Source organism: Lagopus leucura, unplaced genomic scaffold, assembly GCF_019238085.1.
Source record: "Lagopus leucura isolate 7727_CA_CO unplaced genomic scaffold, USGS_WTPT01 Super-Scaffold_100034, whole genome shotgun sequence".
Classification (NCBI taxonomy): domain Eukaryota; kingdom Metazoa; phylum Chordata; class Aves; order Galliformes; family Phasianidae; genus Lagopus; species Lagopus leucura.
This window is the reverse complement of record NW_024962283.1, coordinates 5,359,112-5,375,687: the sequence shown is the minus strand read 5'-3', so window position 1 is coordinate 5,375,687 and position 16,576 is coordinate 5,359,112. Positions and strand designations below refer to the sequence as shown.

Here is a 16,576-nt window from a genome sequence, read left to right as displayed (position 1 = left end):
TGGAAAAAAAAAACCACAAATACTTTATTTTAATGGCGATACACTGAAGCACAAACATCGTTTATCTCTGTAAAACAGTAATGAGCAAAGAGCAGCGTAGATCCTGACGCAGCAAGATCAGCACAGGGCAATAAATTAATCTTTCTCTGGAAGGGAGCTCCAGCTGGGTGCATTCTGAGGCTGCGGCCGCTGCCTGAGCTGCCCTTTGCCTCCTAGTCCGGGCCCCAGCACGGCACCAGTGTCCTGGCAGGTCTCAGAGCTCCGACTGCAAGGGGAGAGAGGAAAGGAATGGTACAGAGAAGCCACAGCACAGCAGTGACAGTAAGGTGCAAAGGGCACTGACCCTGCGGATGGCGTAGATCCAGTCAAGGTACATTCGGACACTGGTGTAGACACCGGGCGTGCTGGGGGTGCCGCAGCCGAAGCCCCAGCTGACGATGCCCACCACCTGCCAGTGCCTGTTTGAATACAGCAGCGGCCCTCCGCTGTCCCCCTGCCAAAGATCAACGCTGGCTGTGAGCATCACTCTGGGCACGCATCCCCTCCGTGGGGCTGTTCTATAGAGCAACCTGCCCAGTTCAAAGAGTGGGCACCCCAGTGTGGTGGGACACCCGATGCTGCCCCTCACCTGGCAGGTGTCCACCCCGCCCTCGGGCAGCCCTGCACACAGCATCTTCTGCGTCACCTTGCCGTGGTACGCCTCCAGGTTGCACCTCTGCACGCTGCTCAGCCTCACCTCCGCCTGCTGCAGGGTCTCTGACAATTTGCCTGCACACAGCAAAAAGTGGCTGCTCAGAGGTGTCCCCAAGCAGCCCCCCAAGCAGCGTGGAGCCCGCGATGTCCTACTCACCGTTCTGCTGTGTGTAGCCCCAGCCTATCACCCACAGCGGGGTGCCCGGCTCCAGCTCCTCATCGAAGTAGGGCAGGCAGATGGGCTTGGTGCTGTCTGCAGGGCAAGGCACAGTGAGGTGCAGAAGGTGCTGCTAAGCACCCCAAGCATGGCGTGCAGCCAGCAAGCACCAGGCAGTCGGTGCCTCCATTCCTCTGCACCACGTTATGCTGTAACGCAGGCTGACCTGCCACGGCTGTGGGAGCCTGGGATCGTGGGTGCAAGGTGCTGGGGTGCACCACGTCTCACCTGAGATACGCAGAGGGACCTGCAGCTTCACCAGCGCTATGTCATTGTTATTGGGAGACGTGGGCATCCGCTCGGCCAGGAAGACCTTCTCCACGGTGAGGGTGGCAGGGCCAGAGAGGACGTGGGAGCCGGCCTTCACGCGCCAGCTGGGGATGATGGGGTTGTTCCTGCACACGGACACATTACTGCTCCCATCCCTCCCATCCAGGGCAGGCACGGTGCTCCCTATGCGCTGCTCAGCGCTGCTAGGGGACGCTTCAGCCCCGGCTCACCTGAAGCAGTGCGCGGCGGTGAGGATCCAGCGGGGGTCGATGATGCTGCCGCCGCAGATGTGCTCCCCACGGTAACGCAGGCTGACCTGCCATGGCCAGGCCTCGATGGCCGCCGGCCGCCCGCCCAGCACACGCGGCGTCCGCACGCTTTCCCCGCAGCCTTCACCGGGGCAGAGCAGGATGTGAGCTCAGGAAGGGACCGCTGGGATGGAGGCTGCCACGGCCTCACCCCTCTCCACGCCGCTGTGTCACCCCTCGGTGGCACGCTTGGCACACCCCCTTTTGTTCTCTGTTTGCACATTGTCCCCAGGCTTGCCCAAATCTGGCCACCCCCGGGTTTTGCTCTCCAGCCCACCATGGGGTTTGTTTAATCAGAGTAATTCATCAGCAGAATTGAACCCACCCAGAGCCAGAGCTGTGTGCACGGGGCTGAGCTGGGAGCAGCACGAAGCCCTGGGTGCCGTAAGGCACAGACTTGTCCAAATACTTACTGGAACAAAGGAGTGAAACAACCGATCCAGAAAGGCACTTCCTAGAAGAGGGAGGAGAAGGGCTGTGTCCTGCACAGGAGCGGCTCCAGCTCAGCACCAGGAGTGGCTCCCACGGGTGGCACTCACCTGCCTGGCTCAGGCAGCTGCAGGCGGCCGCTGCTCAGCACCAGCTCACGGGGAGGCAGGGGCTGTCCTGCACCCGCATCCACTGCATAGAATGTTGGGGTGCTGGAAGAGATGGGCACGGGTATGTTGGGCATGGCCAGGGGTTGGATATGGGCTGGGACTGAGACTAAGGGGTTATCCTGCTCTAAAGATTTAGGAGCAGGTCCCAAATGTTCACCCATAGCTCCAATAGAGCGCTGAGACGGAGAGGGAGCAAGAGCTTAGGAAGGGGATGGGACCCTCCAAGAAATAGGAGAAAGGGTGGGGGGACAGAGAAAGAGGTTTGGGAGTTGGGCATAGCAGGGATGCAGCACTGGGTTCCTCTGGGGAGCTGCCAGGCTCCGTGGGCACAGCAAGTGCTCTGCGTGCTGAGGATGGGCTGAATCCATTAGTGCAGAACTCTGAGTGCTCCATAAGTAAACAACAGCCCACTCCGAGAGGCTTTTAGGGGAGAGTGATAGATTGAAGCGAGAGAGGTGTGGGGAAAGCAGCTACCTGCTGTAGCCCATTTCCTCACAGGCTGCTTTTGCCAGCGCTGCGCTGAAGTGGTCAGAACAGATGCAGGACCAGGCTCCAGTGTTCCTGTTTAGCACCTGCAGGATCGATCTGTCCTTGGAAAGGCGAGCTGCAGGGAGGGACAGAGTCACCTTTGCCTTGGGTCACCTTGCTGGGCGGGGGCTTGGCTGCATCGTGGGGCTCCGTGGAGTGTCTGGCACTCACCAGCAGCCTGCGGCCCCTCGGGGACCTCCTGGGGACAGCTGGCCTCGTCCTCGCCGTTCAGGCAGTCCGCCTCTCCATTGCAAACCTGCTCGAATGGCACCAGCTTCAGAGGCTGCTTGCAGATGAAGTAATGGTGGTCCAGGTAAACCTTGACTGGGGAGAAGCAGGGAGCTCAGCTTGGGGCAGGATGGAGATGGCACAGCCACTCCCAGCCGAGCACTGGGCAGGAGCAGGCACAGAACAGAGCAGGAGCCGCACCCAGGAGCCCAACTGCAGCCAGGCAGGCGAGGACGAGCACGGTCACCAGGATGGGGATGCCGATCCTCTTCCAGGAGCTCTGTGCCTCTGAGGCTTTGCCTCTCGTGCCGGGTTCTGCAACACAGAGCAGGGAGCCTGGCAGTGCCACCCCATCTGGCGGCCCCCATGGCACCCCTGGCCCCGTGGGCATTACCTTCACCGTTCAACCGCTCGGAGGCTGGGTCCTGTAAAGTGGAAGGGAAAAGCAGGCAGTGAGCTGAAAGAGCCAGCAAAGTGCTGCTGGTGCATGGTGGGGTCAGCAGCAGGAAGGCCAGCTCTCCCCATGGTGCTTGCTACACCGAGTCCCAAGCTGACATTGCCCAGGAGGGCAGCCCAGAGAAATGAGAACCACTGCTGGCTGGGCACAGAGCCTGCCCTGTGTTCAGCAGGGTTAGCTGGCAAACTGCCCCAGCAGGCTGCTGGAGAGACAGTGAGTGAGAGAACCTGCCTTATCCCAGTGCATCATCACTGGGACAAGCAGCTGTGGTGTTCCCCAGCACATCACCAATACGGTTCCAGTAATGTATACATGCCATGCAATTATGATCCTAATTCAACTTAAAACTTCAGGAGTTTTAAGGAGGCTTAAAACTTCAGGTTTTATGAAACAAACACTTCCAAGCGTTCCATGTCTTGTGCACCAAGAAATGAGTGTGGCTGCCGGGCTGTGCCACTCATGCATGTCGCAGTGGGTGATGGCCTCTGGCTGGCCCAGAGCAGGGCCTGAAACTCTCTGCTCCAACAGGCGCAGCTGCTGCACTCTGCAGGGCTGGGGAAAACCAGCCCAGCCCATGGGAACAAGTGCTCTCAGGTGGGCAGGCAGGGCTGTGCTGCTGCTAGGAGACTTGGCAACAGCGCTGGGGCAAGCGATGAGCGCAGCACTGATCTTGCCTGGGTCTTTCAGGACTCTGTTCCTCTAGGAGCTCCCTGTAAGAGAGACGTGTGGCTGCAGGAGTCCCACTGTGCTGCACACAGAGCAGCCCCAGACTTGGCAGAGACCGGCTGGGTGGGCTCAGGCAGACTCGTTTCCTGCCCTGCTTGCAGCTGCTGCCTGAGAGCTGGTGCCTTGGAATTGAGCTCCTGGGTGCTGTGGGAGCAGCATGGCTGTGTTTCATCCTAGTGCCCTTCAGCCCTGAGAGCATTTCTGCAGCTGCTACTTCTGGACACCACCACGGCAGGTAAGGGTGGACTTATTGCACCAAGAAAAGGGATATTAAAATGGGAGCTGCCTCAGGGGCTGTCTTTGCAAGGGTACCTGCTTGCTCTCTAAGCCTAAAAGCAAGAACTTCACTGGTTAAATTCAAAGCCAGAGCTGTGCTAGCTCCTGTGTGGAATGCAGGCACACGATTTCCTTGGGAACCCACTGCTACCGTAACTAATTGTGCCCCCATGCCTTATTGTCTGGAAAAACACAAACGCAGCTGTGGCTGGCCTGCCCTCAGTTGCTGCCTGGGCACAGTGCATCCACTGGGCTGTGCTGGGAGCCTGTGCCACAGCTCCTGGAGGTGGGATGCTCCAGTTTAAAATAGCTTCAGCCTGCGCTAAGGGCTGTGTCCCAAGCCCTGCTGCCTCCTTGGCTGCAGGGAATCCAACCCGTGTGCATGCAGCCATCGATCCTGTGCAGGGGCTGAGGTCCCCATCCCAGTGCTGCTGGGGGGTTTTGTTGGGCCATGCATTGCCGCTCAGCTAAAGAAAGCTTTTGGTCTAGGATAGGGACTGCGTGCCAGCCTGGGGGTAGATGGCCACGGCTTTGCTTGCTAAAAACCCCTGCAGCAAACAGCGCTGAGCTGTCGAGGGGAACAGCGAGAGCTCAAGGGAGGGCTGGGGAGCAGAGAACTCACCATGTTCTTCCAGCTCCCGGGGGGGGGGGGGGGGTCTTCTGCCAGCAGAAACCCAGCGAAAATCCCAGGCACGGGGAGGCCTTGGGCACCCTCTGCCCCACGCCGCTCCCACGGCCCCGCGCTGCTCCCACCACCCTGTGCCGTGCTGCTCTGCCCCGCGCCGCGCTCACACTGGGGCAGAACCGCCCCAGCACTCCCTAAAACCCACAAGAGGAGTTGTGAAACAGGAATTATGATTTGTATTGTAATATAACACCGGTCTATCAGCAGCACCATCACCTGCAGTAATCTCCCCAGGTTCTGCCGCTGGGTGACTCACCTGCGGAGCCACTGTCACAAAATCACTGATCAGGAGCGAGCTGACTGACAGAGCAGGATTTTTTCATGCTTCTCTACAGATGATGAGAAGAAACACAGCCTTCCCGCTCTTCGTCCATCCCTTCCGCATTGTGCTGGGTTGTTTTCAAACAGATTCTGGTAGGTGGAGGAGGAAAGAAGAGTTTATACATGAGGTTACAGGGCCAGTGCATGTCCCTGTCCCTGGGGTCACTCGGGAGCGTGCCTGCAGCACCGCACTGTGTGACGCAGGGAGGAAGGGCACAGTGCTGGGAGGTGACATGTGGGGCAACAGCAGTTCAGTGTCCTGGACTGGCTGAGCCCCACCAGATGGGTGCAGCAGAGGAAGGATGCAGCACGTGGCCCCCAAACTCCCTGAGATGGATGGATGCTGGAGGATGGGCATGCAAACCTGCAAACCACATTGCTCGGTGGGGGTGCCGTGCTGTGCTGGATGGATGTGCTGCTGTTGCTCAGGACAGGGCTGGCAGTGGTGTGGGCAGAGGGGTTCCTGCAGCCCCCCAGTAGCAGGTGCTTGTAAAGGGCAGGATGATGCTCAGCTTTGGGGTGCGGGAGCTTCTCTGGCTTCCTGTAGGCTGGGGTCAGGGAGTGTGCAGCTTGCACAGCTCCTGGCTAGAAAGTCGTGCAGACTCATGCTGGAAGTGGTGGGTGTGCAGGATTTGTGAGCAACTAATTACCTCTCTTCTTGTTGTAATTGAGCTTTCCCAACAGCTGGGGAGAGAGCTGCTGCCAGCTGTGAGCACAGTGCCAGCGGGAGCCCGCAGAGCATCACATCCCTACAGCTCACAGCCAGGGACATGTCCCCTCCCTGTGCCAGAGCCCTGAGACAAGGACACTGCTCTGGGACGGGCAGCAGCACAACCCTGTAGCCTGACCAGGGATCTTGGCATCCACATGCAGGTAAGGGATGCTGCTTCCACACTCCCTGGCGTTCACTGATTATAAGATACAGCATGATGGAACGAGCTCTCCAGCGCATCCTGAGCCTCCTGTCCACTGCCATGAACCAAACTGTGGCTTAAAAGCAAAAGCAGCTCAGGAAGTGGTTGAGGGATGGGGCAGATGCCCTGGACCAAACTTAGCCCCATGTATACCCACAGCCCTACGACCCAACAGGGAGAGCCCTTACAGTGCTGCCTCCCAGAGCTCCCATTGCCCAGCGAGTGTTGGTGGGGCAGGAGTAGGAGGTGGCACTGAGGAGAGAGGCTCTTCCTCTGTTGAGGTTAAGCAAAGGCTTTGAGGAAGCAGCAGAGGTTTGGAGATGTTATGTCACAGCCCCGCACGCCTGCAGGGCTTTGCTTCCTGGAGTGTGGCTGCTTTGCTACCCCAGCCGCCCTTCCCCAAACCTCTGCCATGCGTGGCCCTGGTGTGACGTGGCTCAGTCTGGGGTCAGGCTGGGGACAGGCAGGCAGCATGAGGCTCTGAGTGGCCACCAGCATGCAGGGCTACAGCACTCAGGCTCCCTCTCCCTCCAGCTCTTCCCCGACTCTCTGCCCTGGTCATCACCTCGTGGTCCTGGTGCTGGGGAACTCACTCCAGAAAAGGATGCTTGGGGCTCAGCTCCTTCCCTGTGCATCTCCCATTGCAGGGCTTCCCCCTGGATGCCCACTTTCTGAGCTGTTAGCTGATGTCCCTGCTTGCTGCTTCCCACCTGCAGCCACAGCAGCTGCATTCCTGGTCCCTCCTGTGAGTGGGCAGCAGTTCCCACATGGCTCTGCAGCTTAGGCTTTGAGAAGGTGGCCAAACACAGATGTTAAGCGTGCTGCACTGGAGCTGCCCTGTCCTCCTACCCTTGCAGGCATCCCCAAGCCTTGATTGAGTGGGACCCTGCCAGGAGGAGGCAGCTGGGAGGGCAGAACTGCTCAGGTATGGTGCTTGGGGCTGCACACCTGTGTGCCTGGGGCTGGGCACACATGTCCCTGGGGCATCCCTATCCCCTTGGGCTCCTGATGCCACGAGCTCAACCTCTGCTGGGTCTGGCTCCTACCTGCAGCAGGAGGGCAGAGCCACCTTCATTGCCCAGCCCTGCAGGGAGGGGAGGTCAAACTGGGGCATGAGGGTGATGTCTGCCAGGGCTCTTTGCTTTCTCCACTGGGAACCAGTCGAGCCAGCAGGTGAGGAGCAGTGTCACTGGGCAAGCAGGGGACATGTGTGACACACTGGGCTCTGGGAGTGGCTCCCAGCCTGGCCAGCCATGAGCAGTTCCTGCGGGAAGGCAGCAAGCACAGGGAGATGGACCTTGAGACAGGTAAGCAGTTGGCACTTTTTCCCCATATTGAATGGTGGTGAAGTCGTTTTATAGCACAAATGGGGTGGTGACCTTCTTTTCTGCTCTCTTTGGGGATGGGGCTTGGGTCTGGTTTCTGCTTTGCTGCTGTGCAGGGAGCACCTTCCATAGGCAGAGGGCAGAGGCTGGGAATGCAGCGTGGCAGCGAGCACACCCTGCAGCAGCAGGCACGGGGACAGGGCAGTTTCGGCAGCCAGCTGCTTCAGGGAAGCGATTGCACCACGCTCAGCTCCCAGTGACTCACCAGGCAGCACGCTGCCTGCCCTCATCCTGCGGGGTCCTGAGGCTCCCAGCTCACCTCTGGCCCAGTAGAAGGAGCACAATACCCACGCGCCCCAGCACTGCTGGGAGCCCAGGCTGATCCTGTCTGTCCACGCTACCATCCCAGAGCTGACGGTGCGATGCTCTGCTGCTCCCCGGCCGTTTGTCGTGCGCCATCAGGTACGGCGAGTGCTGCAGGTTGTGGGATGATCTGGGATGTTACACACTGTGTAAACACGGTGACCACAGGGGAAGTGTTCTCACCCCACCGGCATCTGTCTAAATTTAGCTGCTGTTAGGTCATCCCTTTCCGCTGGCTCATTCTCGATGCTGCAAGGCGCAGTGCCTGTCTGTGTGCCGGTACCTGCCCTGAGCCCCTGCGCTGTGCCTGCCTGCTCCGAGGGCCCGATGGTCAGGGCACACAGGTCACGGAGCACCCTGACCTATTGAGGCTCTTCAGCATCTGCAGCAAGGATAGGGAGAGAATCTATCAGGGGGTGTAGTGAGAGGACAAGGGGTAATTTTAAACTCAAGAAGGGTCCATTCTTGCACAGTTCTGCATGGCTCTGCACGGCTCTACACTGCTCTGCACTTTACACGGCTCTACACGGCTCTGCGTTGGTCTGCACGGCTCTTGCCCTGACGCCTGCATCCTCTAGAGGGAACTGTGTGCCCGTGCATGGGCTGCTGCAAGCCACCCTCACTCCCAAGGCTGGGCGTGGTGGAGCAGAGGGATGGCACAGCATGGGGGCACGCAGCCCCAGGTTTCCTCCAGGTGATGCTCATAATCACAAGTCTCCCAGAGGCATTTGTCTGCAGAGCCCCTTTTCCCTCTGCTTTGTAGGGCAAGGGCTCATCGGTATGTTTGGGTTCATCTTGGGCATCGGGCTGGCCTTGCTGATCCTGATCATCTCTGGCTACACCGTTTTCCTTTGCTACCATCAGGGCTGGTGCTGGTGCAGTGAGTATGGGCAGAGCAGGGGACGAGCAGCTGCAGGGCGGGGAGGGGACAAAGGAAGGGTGTGGGGAGCACTAATGGCATTTGCTGGTCCCCAAAATCTGCATGCAGGGTGGCCAGAGGGTGCGTAGGGGGAATGCACAGAGACGTCCCGGTGCTCTGGTCATCCAGGGGGTTGTCCTGTCCCTTCCCTGTGCCACCTCACAGAGCTCTCCAGGCACTGCAGGGCCCTCTGACAACCTCTCCTTCCCTCCTCCTCCTTCCAGGGTCTGACTTCATCTTCAACCTCTACCATGGCTGGTGAGTGAGTCACACAGGTGCCCTCTGCACTGTGCTGCAGACACTCGCCAGCCCCTAAGCCCTGGGCAGTGTGAGGGTCCCTCACAGATGCCCAGGGGTCCAACAGCCCCCTGACACCCCTGCCTTCCCTGCAGCAGGCTGAGGTCGGTGGCAGTGGAGCTGGCACCTCCGTTCAGCATCAGTGCCTCTGTGAGCCAGGCAGGGAATGGCTACGTGCGCTTCCAGGAGCAGGGGCTGTGAGCAGCAGGGCATGGTGCTGCTCCTTGTGCGTGGGACCCCAGCTTCATGGAGGTCCTGCAGAGCCTGGAGCAGCATGCACTGGCCTTCCCATGGTGGTAAATGTGCTGCACCCCAAAGCTTTCTGCACCCCAGATCCTCCTTCCCCTCTTGTAGCTCTGGCTGTGGCTTTCCCTGGGATGGTCCCCAGGATTTTCCTCTGAAAGCAGTGAGGAAGCAGGGGCTGGAATATACATGCTTCCTGTGACCACATGCCACTCGCAGCTTCTTCCTGCTGCCTCTTCCCCCCCACCAGCAACCACAGAGAGAACAGCAAAACTGGCCATGGGGAAATTCCTGTATTCTTGGTTCTCTAAAGAACAACTCCCAGATACGCAGGATTTCTACCAAATTTGGAGCAGTGCTGTTTCTGGGTTTTGTTTTTTGTTTTCAATTGAGCTTCTCCATTCTCTCTCTGCTGTGTTTCCTTCTCTGCCCTTTTGGCCTTGGGCAGGGCTGGATGAGGGCCGCTGCTGGGCATGGGCTCAGCCTCCTTCTCTTGAAGTGCAGGAAGAAGGGCACTGCTTCATCCCAAGCACCCACCCTGCAGAGCAAAGCAACCCTGTGTTCCCCTCTGATCTGACATCCCTGTGCTTGGGACCCCGGTTTGCCCAGCAGACCTTGGGGCAGGAACGTGAGGAATCAGCCCAAAAGTGTGGCAAGGAGCCACAGAAATGGATGGCTGACTGTGCAAGAGGGGAAAACGCTGTAAGGAAATGAGAGCACTTCAGACTTCCCTTAGTCAAGGAACTGCACCAATGTGGAAATTTCTCCAGTCTGTACTGACTGTGCAAGAGAACAGTCCAGAAAATCCCCACTGGGTTTCCTCGAGGCTTTCTGGTAAGGGTCTCAGCAGCCCAGTGCCGGGCTGTTGGGCACAGCAGGACAGGTCCCCATGGGGCTGAGCTGTTTGGGACAGCTCTGTGCCCTGCACGGCTCTGCCCCTCTCTATGGGCTGCCCCCTGCTGCCTCCATCCCCTCAGGCTGCCTCACATCGCTGGGTATGGGGCTCTGTGGGTGGGGGATTTGTTGGAAATGCTTTGGAAATGTTGGAGCATCATTGGAAATGCATTCAGGCATCGGTGCTGGGGAGGAAAAAGGTATTTACAGGAGCAGCCCCCCCAGAGCAAGAGGCTGAGATGCGATGCTACGCACTGCGTGGAGGGGGAGGAAAGAGATTTTTGCAGAAGGAATGGAAGAGAAACATCTCAGCAACACTGAGCTGTGACTTCAACGAGGAAAATGTGAGCGCCTGTAGTTTCCCAGAGCCAAAGGGGCTGTCCGTGCTCTCTGCTTTCAAAGCCAAAGCGTGTGGTTTTCTGGCAAAGGCATCTGTTTCACTGAAAGGAGAGCTTGCCGAGGAGGGGGGGTGGAACGTGGTGTCCCTCAGGCACAGCTGCAGCCTGCTGGAGCCTCCCACGGTGAGTGGGAACCGGCAGCGCCCGGCACAGCCCTGGGGACGGCCACAGAGCTTGACGTCAGGAGCACAGAAACCTCACGCTTCTTTCTGACGACTCCGTTTTTCAGAGGAAGTCAAACAAAAAAAAAAAAAAAAAAAAAAAAAAAGAGAGAGGGGAAAAAAAAAGAAAAAAAGAAAGAAAGCAAAAACCCCCAACCTCAAGGAAAAAGAATATGGAAGAAGAAGGAGGGGGGATTGGGGCACCCGTGGGGCTGCAGCGGTTCCCCTGCAGTGCGCAGAGCGCATCTGAGCCCCAGGGAAGGCACGCTGTTGTTGTCTGCTGTGGGGGAATGCCCATATTTGAGAACAGAAAGCACAACCAGGCATTAGAAGAGGAGAAATGATGAGTGGAGCAAAGAAATAATGCTTCATCCCCTTCTGTATTTACAAATTAAATAGAATAAATAGTATCTGTACATAAAATGGCAAAATGTCGACCATCGTGCTGAGAGCGTGGCAGGCACTGCTGGGCTCCCTGGTGTGGGGCTGCAGGCTCCGTAGGGCTGAAGGAGTCCCTGGCTCTTTCAGAGGGCAGCCAGCAGGGCGGGAGGTTCCTGCAGCAGCACGGAGAAAGCTGACGTGGTGCTGTGCTGCACTTTTGGTATCGGTGTTGTGAAAGGTTCGGGTGGCACCGACCGTGTGCCTGCAGGAAGTGGAAGTGGGGAATGGAAACGTGGAAAAGGGAGCCCAAAGCCAGGGCTGTGCTCTGTGCCATGGAGCTGGTGCACGTCCTTGGTCTTGGTGGTCCAGCACAGCCCATCCCCATGTCCCATTAGTGTCAGCAGGGTGCTGGCTGTGCTGGTGGGAAGCTGCCCCAGCTGTAGCGATGGCAGTGGCTCTGGGGTGAGTCTGCCAAGGCTGTGCTCAGGTCGATGCGCTGACATTCAGGGGTCGGTGGTAGCTTATCCAGTGTCTGCTCCAGAGGGGCAGTGGTGAGAGGTAGTGGTGTCAGGGTCACAGGGGGCTCACAGGCGGCTGTCCTTGCTGTCCCTGCTGAGCATGCTCAGCGGGTTGGTTTGCACTGTGAGCCACTCGTCGGAGCTGAGGCTGGAGATGAGGGGTAGCATCCCCATCAGGTCAGTGTCGAAGTTGTCCAGGTCAAGGGGGATTTTCAGAAGCTCAGGGCTGGCCTTGGAGGCCAGGGGAGCCCTACAGGTCAGCATAGGGGACCCCGGGGCAGCAAGGGCTGGAGTGTGGCTGCGTGGACACTCAGGAGAGGACTGCTTCAGGTACCCTTTGGACACCGGCAGTTCCGTGCAGCCCATATCCAGCACAGTGTCAGTGCCAGCTGGGCCCCAAGGGGCTCCTGCACAGGCCCAGAATGTCCCCCCATCAGCTTGCCCCTGCCTCAGCTCCACCATGCCCTTGGATTGCTGCAGGTACCCACGAAACTCCACTTCTTGTGGGCTATCCTGCCCGGTGGTGGGGCAGAAGTCAGGCTCTGCTCCATGTGTAGCTTCCATGAGGTTTCCAGCAGGGCTCTCCAAGCCCACACCACTGTCATCGCCAACAGGCAGCTGCTGCTTGTAGCCACGGTTCTCAGAGTGGCTCAGCTCGGAGGAGGAAGATGAAGATGAGGATGAGGAGGAAGAATGCAGGCAGATGCCACTGTCTGTGCTGGTGCAGCTGCTGTCCCTGCTCCCTGCTGCCTGCTCCTTGGGCCATGCTGGCAGCAGACTGCTCTTCTCTGCTGGTGGCTGGGCTGTGCCTGTGGTGCTGAGGTGCTGGGGCTCCTTCTGGCACAGGAACAGCTGCTGCACTGCATCTGTGCTCCCCGAGGATGAGGTCTCCTGTTCCATCCACAGCGAGCTCTGCTTTATAAAGGACTTCTGGGAGGGACAGAAAAGAGGGGAATGAGTCCTGCTTCATCCCTGCTCGTGGCTTGCCTCTCCCATCCCTTGCAGCAGCCACAAAGGGCACTGTGTGCCCGCTGCCTTACCAGGACAGATGGTGGCCTCATGGGTTTCTTTAGGTACATGCAGACCAGCAGAGCCCCCAGGATGCCCAGAAGGAAGAGGACAATGGCAAAGGAGCTGACAGCGATCGGGATGAGTTCTGCACTTCCTGCAAGAAAGGACGTGCCCAGGTGAGTTTGAAGGGCAGGTCCCATGGCACACATTGCTTGGAAACCCCACAACAGGCACAGCTCCCCCCAGGGTCCCACAGTGCCCCTCCAGCCCCACTCCATCCTTACTGTCTCTGTGGCCAATGGTGACACACTGCTCAGCGGTGCGTGTGGCAGGGATGTGCCGGCTGGCCACGTCAGGCTCCACACTGATGCAGTACTCAGTGTTCCAGAAGAGGTTGTGGATGTGGAACTCTGAGGCGGTCTCCCACACTTCGTACTGCAATGAGAGAGCACAGCTGGTACTCGAGAGCTGGGCCCCAAGGTCTGCTCCCTTCTCCTCCTCCATTCCCTGGAGAAAGCTCCCTAGTGCTTATCAGAGCTGTTGGCAGCAGCCAGACCCCAAATCCCTCTGGAGGGAGGGAGATGGAGGACCTGCTACAGTAAGCAGTACAGAGAAATATCTGCAATGTTCTGGCTCTGTTAACTCAGATGGAGGACTGATGCTCACCGTCTGGTTGTCCTGCGCCCTCCGGATGTACACCCGGTACCGCCTCGCGTGCTTCTGGATGTCCTCATATTTCACAGTGCGGTTCCCTGCCCGGAGCAGCAGCAGCAGCTTCACATGGATGCTGTTGTCCATCACGGCCAGGCTGTGGCCAGACAGGCGCAGGCTGGCTGCAGAGAGGGGAGGTTCAGGAGTATTACGGAGGGTCCTCCTGCAGCTCCAAGAACTTTGGAACAGCTGAGGATGGAAGTGGGTGCTGACCTACCTTCCTGCGGGGAGAAGGCATTGGTCCTTTTCCAGTCAGATGTGTGGTTCCCAAGCACAGCTCGCACCCGGGCATAGTAGCGCAGGGAGGGATCCAGGGTGTAGTACGTGAGGTCACAGCTGTGCCCACGGATCTTCATGCAATTCGGGATGGCGGTCCAGGGGCTGTCGGTGCCATAGCTGCCAGGAAAGCACCTGGGGTGAGCGCAGTGCTGAGGGGCTGGCTGTCCCTGCTGCACCCCCGGGGCACTGTACTCACATTTTGTGCTCCACGTCATAACGGACGTCGCTTGGAGCATCACGGCCTGGCTCCCACTGCAGCAGGTGGTGCACCATCTCCGCCACAAAGCGCACACGCGTGGGCTTTAACCGCAGCTCACCTGCAGGACGGAGCCATCAGCTGAGGGCTCCCAGACAGGGCCACCTCACCTGGTCCACGGCCACAGAAACTCTGCTGGCCCCGAAGAGCCACAGGCTCAGTCCTGGCACAGGGATTTCCCCAGAACAATCCCAGGCTCCAGCATTTACTCATTCTGTTTCCCTTCCTCTCTCCTAAAGAGAGAGCCCAGGCAAGAGCACTTCACTTCTTTCCTCCCCCTTTTGTCTGCTCCCTCAAGTGCTGCTGCTTGCTAGCAAGCACTCTGTTTGGATTCAGCCTTCCTGTTTTGCTCATCTACTTGCTGGGGAAAAAAAATAGACTTTTTCACACCTCCTGCCTGAATTTCAGTATTGTAACCTGGCAGCAAAACACCACTCGATAACATCTGTCGCTCTCTCTGTGTTCGCTCCTCTCACCGCTGCTGTCAGCCAGCAAACACCGAGCACCGGAGCTGAGCTGCCACGGTGTGTGCTAATGACCAGGCACCAATAACACGAGGCCTCACAGCATGAACGCAATGTGATAAGCAAGGTCTGAGTGCTCAGAAGGATCTGAGTGCCCAAAAGGGTCTGAGTGCTCAGAAGGCTTCGGGTTCATAGATAAGGACAAGAGCAGGTGAGGGGCTGGTGTTCCAAAAGCACTCTGAAGCCACGGGGCCCCACCGCAACAACCCCATGTGCCGCTCCCCCCGAGTGCCTCCCCAGCTGCAGTCCCCAGTGCTGTGGGCTCAGGGTGGGGGTGAGGAGGAGCCCCCAGGGCAGGGCATGGGGCACTTACCATGTGCTGTCTGAGCGAGCAGCAGAGCCACGCACAGGACCAGGGCAGCGCAGAGGGCCATGTCGGATGCGCATCCTCCGCAGGTGCTGGGCTGGAGAGCCGGGTGCGCGCTGAGCCGGGCGGGCTGTGAGCGCTTGTTTTTCCCCCCGGAGGCTGGCTTAGTGACGTCTCGGAGGAGCTAGCGCAGTGGGAGGAAAGTAGCTGTGCTGTGACTTCCACTTTTCTTCGCTGTCCACCCACTCAGCACCGTTCAGCTCTCCGCGCAAGGTTGGGCATTTCCTGCCAGCAGCCCCAGGCGGGAGTGCTGGGGGCTTTTCCAAATAAACGGTACATTGCCAAGAAAGTGAAAATAGGAACAGGTCACGTGTCTGCCTCCCTGTTCGATTTGATTTTCAAAGCACAGCGCAGCAGCACCTTGACAACACATCACAGGGGCATCACTGAGCACAGCAGCAGTCCCACAGTCCCCCAGCGCCAATGTCCCACACCAAACAGGTCATGGCCAGTCCCACAGCCCGGGACTGCTGCTCCCTCCCTTCCCTACATCTCCTGGCTCCCATTCCCTGTTTCTGGGGGTGGGTGACCACCCCCTGCCTGCTGTGCACCTTGCGCACCCCGATGCATAAGGGTGGTCCAGGCAAGAGACAGGGCTCAGCTCTGGAGCGAGCCATGGGCTGTACCCAGGGCTATACTCTGCCTGGTGGCGACACTGGCCTGAGGGCCAAGGCTGAGCTGGCTTTGCTTTCCCTTCTGGCAGGCTGGACTACAGGAGAGCTTGAGGGCTTTCCTGGAGGCTATGCAAACCCGTGTGATGAAGTGTGATTTGTCTTGAGAAGAGGAATTTCCCGATGGGGAGCTGGTGGAAAGGTCACACATAAAAAGTACAAGAGAAACTGAGAGCATCTGGACACCACAAAGCCTCCGAGCAGTCTTGGTTCACAGAGCACAGGTCCTGGGCATGCTGCAGCACCCAGGGGCAGACAGGTCTCGGCAGGGAGGTGGCAGCAGCCCTGCTCCATGGCTGTGCCCAGCTAGGCTTTGTTTTCCTGGGTAGCAGCTGATGCTCCATCACCCTGCTGTCAGCCCTGAGTCACAGCTGGCAGGGACAGAATTTGGAAATGCTGAGATGAGGTGCAGCCCATCACACACAGCCCTTGTTTCATGTAAAGACATGAAAAACAAAAGCAGCGGGTCCAGAAATGAGGAAGGAGGGAACCTGCTGGAAAAGACAAACTGCGGTCCGTCATGTGGCTGGTGATTTAGGGGAAAACAAAACAGGCCGAGGAGAAAGGACCACAGCTGGAGGTTCATTCTGAAAGCCTCAGGAGCAGCGCAGCCACCCCAGCATTGCCAGGTACTGTGTTAGGGACAGCACTGCGGGGTGCAGACCTGGCACATGTGGGTGCTGCTGAGGATGCTCCTCCTGCTGCTGCTCTTCTATCCCCTCCAAAACACTGCTCGGCTGTGGCTGCTCCCCTACCTTCATCTCAAAGCATCTCGGGGAAACCACAGCTGAGCTCTGCGCTCACCCTGGGTGCTGCTGCCCACCGGAGCACAGCGATAAAACCAGAGAGAAAAGAGCAGACTTTCAGCCTTTCAACTCTTGCAGTGTTGGGTGGAGAGGTTTTGAGTTCATAGGTCAAATCAGCACTCAAAAGTACTGCTGAGTTTCTTTTTCATCTTCAAAACAATTGACTAAGCTTTGCATGGTGTTTTTACCAACCTGGAAAGCACCTGAGTCAGAGCAGCACCGCAGGTTTT

General features: G+C 58.3%; 3 protein-coding genes across 6 annotated transcripts; 1 reads left to right on the top strand and 2 right to left on the bottom strand.

Moving 5' to 3' along the window:
* Positions 1-3: 3 nt before the first annotated feature.
* TMPRSS4 (transmembrane serine protease 4) lies at positions 4-5,200 on the bottom strand. The gene is made up of 13 exons (XM_042882468.1): positions 4,925-5,200; positions 3,238-3,268; positions 3,045-3,158; positions 2,787-2,939; positions 2,562-2,691; positions 2,028-2,129; positions 1,902-1,942; positions 1,411-1,570; positions 1,139-1,305; positions 851-946; positions 629-768; positions 344-493; positions 4-265 (listed from the first exon to the last, which is right to left on the bottom strand). Exons 1-13 carry the CDS (start codon positions 5,198-5,200, stop codon positions 254-256), a joined length of 1,572 nt encoding a protein of 523 aa, XP_042738402.1. The 3' UTR covers positions 4-253.
* Positions 3,945-10,845, top strand: SMIM35 (small integral membrane protein 35). Of its 4 annotated transcripts, none has more exons than XR_006181053.1 (8): positions 3,945-4,012; positions 4,128-4,261; positions 5,222-5,401; positions 5,993-6,181; positions 7,080-7,529; positions 8,674-8,790; positions 9,054-9,087; positions 9,222-10,845. XR_006181053.1 is itself a non-coding variant. In XM_042882487.1 (4 exons), exons 1-4 carry the CDS (start codon positions 7,970-7,972, stop codon positions 9,325-9,327), a joined length of 297 nt encoding a protein of 98 aa, XP_042738421.1. In that variant the 5' UTR covers positions 7,863-7,969; the 3' UTR covers positions 9,328-10,845. The 4 variants fall into 4 exon arrangements, 1 of the variants encoding a protein (XP_042738421.1); XR_006181052.1 differs by having other exon boundaries at positions 5,981-6,181; XM_042882487.1 differs by lacking the exons at positions 3,945-4,012; positions 4,128-4,261; positions 5,222-5,401; positions 5,993-6,181; positions 7,080-7,529 and adding an exon at positions 7,863-8,009.
* A 356-nt stretch (positions 10,846-11,201) lies between these two features.
* IL10RA (interleukin 10 receptor subunit alpha) lies at positions 11,202-14,912 on the bottom strand. The gene is made up of 7 exons (XM_042882467.1): positions 14,816-14,912; positions 13,919-14,039; positions 13,661-13,839; positions 13,399-13,565; positions 13,017-13,167; positions 12,762-12,886; positions 11,202-12,651 (listed from the first exon to the last, which is right to left on the bottom strand). The coding sequence occupies exons 1-7, from the start codon at positions 14,874-14,876 to the stop codon at positions 11,788-11,790; spliced, it is 1,668 nt and encodes a 555-aa protein (XP_042738401.1). The 5' UTR covers positions 14,877-14,912; the 3' UTR covers positions 11,202-11,787.
* Positions 14,913-16,576: the final 1,664 nt, after the last annotated feature.

Bases quoted from the DNA above. Each gene is read 5' to 3' on its own strand.
- IL10RA (XM_042882467.1), bottom strand. From the start codon at position 14,876: ATGGCCCTCTGCGCTGCCCTGGTCCTGTGCGTGGCTCTGCTGCTCGCT. The intron at 13,840-13,918 runs GTGAGTACAGTG...CTTTCCTGGCAG, and splicing joins TATGACGTGGAGCACAAAAT to CTATGGCACCGACAGCCCCT. The intron at 13,168-13,398 runs GTGAGCATCAGT...CTCTCATTGCAG, and splicing joins GGGCGCAGGACAACCAGACG to TACGAAGTGTGGGAGACCGC.
- TMPRSS4 (XM_042882468.1), bottom strand. From the start codon at position 5,200: ATGGTGCTGCTGATAGACCGGTGTTATATTACAATACAAATCATAATT. The intron at 3,159-3,237 runs GTAATGCCCACG...TCTGTGTTGCAG, and splicing joins CGAGCGGTTGAACGGTGAAG to AACCCGGCACGAGAGGCAAA. The intron at 1,306-1,410 runs GTGAGCCGGGGC...GTCCGTGTGCAG, and splicing joins ACCGCCGCGCACTGCTTCAG to GAACAACCCCATCATCCCCA.
- SMIM35 (XM_042882487.1), top strand. From the start codon at position 7,970: ATGCTCTGCTGCTCCCCGGCCGTTTGTCGTGCGCCATCAG. The intron at 8,010-8,673 runs GTACGGCGAGTG...TCTGCTTTGTAG, and splicing joins CGTTTGTCGTGCGCCATCAG to GGCAAGGGCTCATCGGTATG. The intron at 8,791-9,053 runs GTGAGTATGGGC...TCCTCCTTCCAG, and splicing joins TCAGGGCTGGTGCTGGTGCA to GGTCTGACTTCATCTTCAAC.